The sequence below is a fragment of the Ursus arctos genome, unplaced genomic scaffold (assembly GCF_023065955.2).
Source record: "Ursus arctos isolate Adak ecotype North America unplaced genomic scaffold, UrsArc2.0 scaffold_19, whole genome shotgun sequence".
NCBI lineage: Eukaryota > Metazoa > Chordata > Mammalia > Carnivora > Ursidae > Ursus > Ursus arctos.
The window spans coordinates 53,646,900-53,654,752 of NW_026622863.1; the positions used below are offsets into that span (position 1 = coordinate 53,646,900).

The 7,853-nt window shown below is 48.7% G+C and overlaps 1 protein-coding gene across 1 annotated transcript; it reads left to right on the forward strand.

Annotated features, from left to right (window-relative positions):
- The first annotated feature begins 5,000 nt into the window (after positions 1–5,000).
- Positions 5,001–7,216, forward strand: RFPL4A (ret finger protein like 4A). The gene is made up of 2 exons (XM_026488382.4): positions 5,001–5,286; positions 6,651–7,216. Exons 1-2 carry the CDS (start codon positions 5,001–5,003, stop codon positions 7,214–7,216), a joined length of 852 nt encoding a protein of 283 aa, XP_026344167.4.
- The last annotated feature ends 637 nt before the right edge of the window (positions 7,217–7,853 follow it).

Consider the following 7,853-nt stretch of genomic DNA (forward strand, 5'->3'; position numbering starts at 1 on the left):
AGAAAGACAATTATCATATGGTTTCACTCACATGTGGAACATAAGGAACAGCAGGGAGGACCAAAGTGGAAGGGAGGGAAAACGGGGAAGAAAACGGAGAGGGAGACAAACCATGAGAGACTCTGGACTCTGGGAAACAAATGGAGGGTTACAGAAGGGAGGGGTGGGAGGATGGGGTGACCAGGTGATGGGTATTAAAGAGGACACATGTTGGGATGAGTGCAAGTAATGAATCATTGAACACTACATCAAAAACTTATGATGTACTATATGTTGGCTAACTGAACATAATAAAAAATTTTTTAAATAAAAAGGAAAATCAGACATACTACTCCTAATTACAGAAATTTGTTGTTGCGGGGCGCCTGGGTGGCTCAGTTGGTTAAGCGTCTGCCTTCAGCCTAGCTCATGATTCCAGGGTCCTGGGATCAAACCCCGAGTTGGGCTCCCTGCTCAATGGGTAGCCTGCTTCTCCCTCTCCCTCTGCCCCTCCGCTCCTGCTCTGTCTCACTCACAACCACTCTCTCTCAAGTAAATAAATAAGTCTTTTTTTAAAAAATGTGTTATTGTTTATGGACCCTAACATAGCACAGACATTTTCATGCTATTTTTGACTTCCCAAAATTCTAAAACCCATGTATTTGTAATAGACTGAAATGATATTCCACTGTGACCTTTTTTTTCTGTTTGATATTTTATTTATACATTTCATGTTTTCTTTTATTTGCTTATCTCAGGTTTGGAAACTTTTGCAAAGAAACAGTTGTTATTTCTGTAAGGAGAAGAATGAGGCATTAAAATGAAGAATAAAGTTCAATGGCGATAAGCACATTACAGAGCAGTGAGATTCAACCCGGGGTAAGATAACAGGTTCTCAGCTCTCCTGGGTTCAGCTGTCGTTCAGGAACCCGTTGAGTACCCTCCAATGACACTATACCTCTCAACCCTGAATCTATTTTTCAAAGCTCTCCTTCTTTTTCTTCACGTGAAATGTAATCTCTACACCCGAGACATGTATCACAAGTAATCTGCATGTACTCTTAATATTTCCTTTTTACCATGCCTTACCAAAACTCAGAGGAATTTCCCATGCTTTTTTTTTTTAAGATTTTATTTATTTATTTGACAGAGAGAGAGAGACAGCCAGCGAGAGAGGGAACACAAGCAGGGGGAGTGGGAGAGGAAGAAGCAGGCTCCCAGCAGAGCAGGGAGCCCGATATGGGGCTTGCTGCGGGGCTCGATCCCAGGACCCTGGGATCACGCCCTGAGCCAAAGGCAGACGCTTAACGGCTGAGCCGCCCAGGCGCCCCATCCCGTGCTTTTACATATGATTCACAAAGCAATTTTTCTTAATGCTGTATTATACACTTGAAAGGTGCTAAGAGAGGAGATCTTATATGTTCTCAACACCGAAAAGAAATGGTAATTATGTGACGGGAGGGCTGTGTCAGCTGACACTGTGGCAGTATTCCTGTTGCAATATGTAATGTATTAAATCGACACACAGTAACCTTACACTTACACGACCTTACATGTCCTTTATGACTCAATAAAGCTGCGAAGAAATCGAAAGTCATTTTCTATAGCCCATTATGATGTAATTTTTTTCCAGAATGTTTTTTATTTAAATTCAATTAATTAACATATGGTGTATTATTGGTTTCGGAGGTAGAACCTAGTAGGTAGAATTCCATCAGTTGCATACAACACCCAGTGCTCGTCACATCACCCAATTACCCCATCCCCCACCCCCTCCCCTCCAGCAACCCTGTTTGTTTCTTATGATTAAAGACTCTTATGTTTTGTCTCCCTCTCTGATTTCATCTTGTTTTATTTTTCCCTCCCTTTCCCTATGATCCTCTGTCTTGTTTCTTAAATCCCACATATGAGTGAAATCATGATCATTGTCTTTCTCTGATTGACTTATTTTCTTTAGCATAATCCCCTCCAGTTCCATCCACGTCGTTGCAAATGGCAAGGTTTCATTTTTTGATGGCTGCATAATATTCCATTGTATATGTATAGACCACATCTTCTTTATCCATTCCTCTGTCGATGGACATCTGGGCTCTTTCCATAGTTTGGCTACTGTGGGCATTGCTGCTATAAACATTGGGGTGCAGGTGCCCCTTCGGATCACTACATGTGTATCTTTGGGGGCAAATACCTAGTAGTACAATTGCTGGGTCATAGGGTGGCTCTAGTTTTAGCTTCTGGAGGAACCTCCACACTGTTTCCCAGAGTGGCTGCACCAGCTTGCATTCCCACCAACAGTTTAAGAGGGTTCCCCTTTCTTTGCATCCTCGCCAATATCTGTTGTTTCCTGACTTGTTAATTTGAGCCATTCTGACTGATGTGGGAAGGTATCTCATTGTGGTTTTGATTTGAATTTCCCTGATGCCGAGTGATGTGGAGCATTTTTCCATGTGTCTGTCGGCCATTTGTGTGTCTTCTTTGGAGAAATGTCTGTTCATTATGATGTAATTTTTGCTTTAGATGACCTCCAGGTAATGAGAGATTTTTGTTTGGATAATAAAAATCCAGGTGGAGGGAAAGAAACATGAAAAAGAGACCAGATTGACTTTAAAATTTAAACTTAATCATTTACAGATTAAGTGAGTAAATCGAGTACCAGTGATTAGATTACGGTGCAAGCCATTAACTTAGACTGTACTTCGTTCCACTGCGGTGATGTGCCAGGTACGCTGGGAGTTCCCGTCAACAGTGAAGGTCACGGTGTCAGCTTTCCAGAGCAGCTGTCAAAATAAGAAACACGAAGAACAACACAGCTCTACGGAGCGCGATTCTAGGAGGGTTTATAAATTGTGCTGACAGCACAAGGTGGGGAAATGATCGTCTTGGGACCTATCAGAACCTTTCTGACAGGAAGGAACAATCAGGGGGCCATGCCTTCACTGGAGTCCTGAGGTGAACCCAGGAGAGTCCAGGGCACAGAGTGCAAAACTGAACTCTCAGCATGCTTTTTTGGGAATCTGGTTGATAGGCCAACATGGCACACTCCTCGGGTCACCCGAAATGATGAGGGGAGTGTTGTCTGTGCCCCATGCAGGCTCCTATCCACTGTGGGGAGAACAGAAGTACTTTCACAAATGGGCAGACCCGGTGGCCCAAACAGCCCCTTTTCACTTTACCTGGTTTACTCTATGTCTTTCTCTGGTTGATAAAACTTCCCCACGGAAATCTTTCCCAACTTTGCAACTAGGACTGAGTTAATGGCTCATGCTAACACGGGTCCTGCTTCATGATAGTTCACTACTTAGTAACTGTTTTAGAACAAAGGAAGGAAGCAGCACCAAACATACACGACGGAATCACTTTCGAAATGTTGGACTTTGTTTTTCCCTCCGCAATGCCAATCCCCATGTCCCAAACCAACTACTCGACCACAAACTAGAACTACAGAGATTTCTTTTTTCCCTGCAAGTCTAAGGGGAAAAAACACCATTATGTCAAGTATCTTGTGAAAAAATGAAGAGCAGACACAGAGGCCTTGCCCCTGTCTACACAGGACGCCCTTCAGGCTTGGCCCGGGAGGGACAACCGTGACGAGGCTCAGGTTTAGAACTCGGGGAGGTGGGAAGGCACGGGTGGGAAACGTCGGCAGGGCACCGCGCCTCTGCTTGGGATGACATGGGATAAGGATCTCCACCAAGTGCCAGCAAGAGAGTGCCGTGGAAACGATGAAATGAACCATATTGAACATAATCACTTAGGCACAATCTAAAGCCTTCCCACCCCCACCATCCCCAATTTTTCACCCTGCCCCTTAATCTGAGATCACCAATGAGTCCTCTGATGCCGGGAGGAACAGGTTTTGCCTGTGTTTGCAAAGAAATGTCTCCTCGTGTCTTGTTTCCTCTCCTCTATGCTGCGATAGAAGGAAAACAGTAATACTGTGAAACATCTTTAATCTTTGATTCTGTAACTAACATAAAACAGGACCTTCAGTGGCTGACTTGTCAGGGATCAGTCTTGGGGTTTGTTTTCTGAACTTGGAAGCAAGGGTCCTCACGTTTGTGGAGAAACACTTTTGAAGACGAGACTGTGGTCTACTAAGTGGGATTCTAGGAGAGACTTCTGAGTAGGCTTAACCAATTTTCTGGATCGAAATGGGGGATTTCACTGTCGTGATCAAAACTATTTGCAACGAGCCTCATTTGTGTACAAGGATTAATAGCGACACATTTTTTTAAAATTATAACCCTGATTCCAAGTCTTATCACCAGCAGAGGGAATATTCTACATCTAATCTAGAAAGATCTTATGGCAACATTGTGTTCATATTCTTTTCAAAATAATACTTTTGAGATACAATTACGTCCTTTGTTTGTGGTCGCCTCTCTATTGCGTGAGAAAAGTCCCACTAACGCATGAAATCCAGTTCTGATTGGATTAGAGAGGAGCTGGGATTAGGGAGGATGTGGGTGAGGCGGGCGGGAGCATCCCTAATAAAAACCCTCCTGGGTGATCTCGCGTCAGAACTGCTCTGGAAGACCTGGGGCCTGGGCAGCGCTGAGGTGAGTCCAACGTCACAGGACTTCCTTTGCATTTCTCCAATGTCTACAAAGACCTGCAAATATGGCGAACACATGGTGGTTGCCAGAGGGGAGGGGGTGGGGGTGGGCAAAATGGGCGCGGGGGAGGAGGAGGGGGGAGGGAAGGCCCCGGCTTCCAGCGTGGAGTGAGTCACAGGGGAGGAAAGGCACAGCCCAGGGAACACAGCCCGTGGCTCAGCACAGACCCTCTCAGCACCTGGCTTAGAGCCTGAGGATGGATTGTGTCCCTCATTCCAACCAGCATTTTAAGTATCAGAAGCCGCGGGCCGTGAGTCCTGTCTGTTTGCACGAACGCAGGGCCTTCATTACCCGGTAGTAGCGGCGGCAAATCACCACGTATGTTGGGGTGAAAGTGGCCCGAGACCTGATGTTCATCTGACCCCCAGAATGTCCCATCTGCACCTCTCTCCCCAGACAGCGGCCATGGCGGAACACTTTAAAGAAAGAAGTAGATGTCTCGTGTGCCTGACTCACCTGGAGATGCCCGTGTACCTGAAATGTGGCTTCGTCTGCTGCCGGCGCTGCATCCATTCACTGCAGAGGGAGCCCGGCGGGGAGGGTGTCTCGTGCCCCTCCTGCTCCGTGGTCTCTCAGAAGAAGGACCTCAGGCCCGGTACCCATCTCGGGAGGCTGGTTTCAAGGATCAAGGAGTTGGAGCCCCAGCTGAGAGCCGTTCTGCAGATGAACCCAGAGATGCGCAAGTTCCAAGGTACGGCCCCGCCCCGCCCCCTAAAGAGCCCGGTTAAAGGTAACTTGCCAACGAGTCCAGTGGGGGGGGGGGGGGCATGAGCCGAAATGCTGATCTGCGAGCCGCAGTTGTTCTTACCTGGAAGTATAGATCGGAACCGTCTCCAAGAAAGTCAGCTTCTGTCCCTGACCTGCACCTGAGAGAAATCATACCCGACTCTCTCACAACTCGAGTTAGGGTGAGCTATCCCAGCTCAGCAGCCCGCCTCACCTGCTCAAGCCAGGATGCCAGGCTCCCTGGAGCAGGGCCAGGTCCTTGCTCTTTCTGGCGCTGTCCCGGCTCTGCTCCGATGGGTCCTGAGGAGCTGTGGGGCCCTTGGTGTGAAAGGGGGGTGAACAGCGTGCTGTGGTGGGCACTGCGGTCCAGTGTCACTGTGAAGGACAGGGGTTGCTTTGTGTTCTGAGTGTACTCTTGCTCCATGCAACTCGAATTTGGGATGGTGAGCCCTGTCCCAGAAACGTGACAAGTCTTGTCCAGTCCCCCATGATGGTCAGAAAGTTCGAGCATCTTCCGAAGAGCTGTGTGTCAGGGCGCCAAGTGAAACAACTGGTTTTTGGCCCACAGGGTTTATTTCTGAGGCTGTCCTGGTTCCATCCACACGGTCCCCTTAGGATAGTCTCCTGATCAGGGGGAGCTGCGTGTCTGCAGCACACGGTCCCTGTGCCCCCATGTCCCCACCCCGCTGAGCACTGCCCTGCGTCTCCGTTGCTGCCAGACCCCAGCACATCCCCACCTATGTCCCTGGGGCCCCTTCCTCTGCCTGGACTGTCCAAAGTTCACCTGGCTCCTCTCAGGACCCCCAGCCTCACTTCTTTGTGTGTTTCCAACTCCAGGAAGCAGAGGTCTGGGATGCATTTGCCTCTTCACAGCAGTAAACGAGGAAGGTAATTGGCAAGAAGAAAGACGTGCAAAACTTCCGTATTTAATGTTCTGCACTAAGTAAAAAAGTTGCCATCATTCACATATTCATTTGGTGCCTGTATGTCGATGGAATATGCGGTAGTTTGCATAATAATTTTGAGAACAAACAGCACCATGGTCTCTTCGTGCATAATTGTGCCAAAGGAAGAAGCATCTTTAATCTAAGAGAACTTAATGTGAAGAGAACACCTAATAGGGGTCGGAGGGACTAGTTCTGACTACAGTCATTCTCTCTCTACCTTCGACCTCATCAGGGGCCAGGCAAGTCTCCCCAGCGAAATTCGGATCAGGGAGGAAGCATAGGGTGAGAAGGCGGGCGAGACACTTGGGCCCTTGCCGCAGACGTGCGTGCAGAGTGCCATCGAGCACGTGGGCTTGCTGATTGGCTTGTTTTCCCTCCGCAGGGGAGGTGAGCCTGGATGTTGACACGGCCAACCACTACCTCATCATTTCGGAGGACCTGAGGAGTGTCCGCTGTGGGTATTCCAAACAGAACCGGAGGGCCCGAGCCGAGAGATTCGACTATGCCCTGTGCGTCCTGGGCTCCCCTGGGTTCCGCTCTGGCCGCCACTACTGGGAGGTGGACGTGGGGACGACAAAGGAGTGGGATGTGGGTGTCTGCAGAGACTCTGCTAATCGACAAGGGCCAATTCTACTGTCCGCAGAACTTGGCTTCTGGACGGTGGGCTTGAGAAAAGGAGAGCTCTTCCAAGCCAGCACTGTGCCTGTGACTGTTCTCTCCGTGAGCCCCCGGTTACACCGACTAGGGGTTTTCCTGGACATGCATTTTGGCACCGTTTCTTTTTATCACATCAGCGATGGGTCCCATATTTTCACCTTCACTGAACTTCCTGCTGCAGACGTGCTGCGTCCGTTTTTTGCTCCTGGGAGTCCCATCACGGATGGTCAGGGCTTCCTGAGACTGTCCTGTGAGGAATCCAGCCATTGCCAGCTCCCCCGTGGGCTCTGATACAGAACAACATTTCTAGAGAATTCCCATGTGCTTGGAGCCGGGGCTGGGTCTTTCCTGCCCGTTACGTGGATGGCACAGAAGACAGCAGGAAGACACCCAACATTTGGCGAATCGTGAACGCTAATTAGATAAGGGAGAAGCACCTTCCAAACACCACAGTCGCCTCTTTGGGACTTTTCATACTTCTGCTCCAATGAATGGGTTCTGGATTTTCACATCAATTTCCAAATGTGTTTATTTTGCACAATATTAACTTAGTGTATGATGGAGATTATAAATTAAATAAAAACATGGATGTGACCTAACGGATATGTAAGCAAAACCTATGTAAACCGTAAATATGTGTGCGTATGTATTCAGTTTCCCTCAACGGCTGAAACGCCCACATTCGTTTCAAGCGCACACCATTTGGAACATGGGAAGAAGGCAAGTCCGGCAATCGGGGGGTGGCTTCCGCTGAAGGGGGACTGCAGCCTGGCACCACAGGTGTGCCACCCCCGTCCCTCACCACTGTGCGTGGCCTGCAGGCCATGGGGTAGAGGCAGCGAGCCGGCGGCCGTCAGCCCAGGCTGGTTCCCTAGCGGCTAGTCGGTGTGTCATTGCTTGGGGGGCTGCGTGTTCACCCAGGCAGCGG

Excerpts from the sequence above, each read along its gene's own strand:
- RFPL4A (XM_026488382.4), top strand. The coding sequence starts at position 5,001 with ATGGCGGAACACTTTAAAGAAAGAAGTAGATGTCTCGTGTGCCTGACT. Across the intron at positions 5,287-6,650 it reads AGAGATGCGCAAGTTCCAAG|GGGAGGTGAGCCTGGATGTT; the intron begins GTACGGCCCCGC and ends TTCCCTCCGCAG.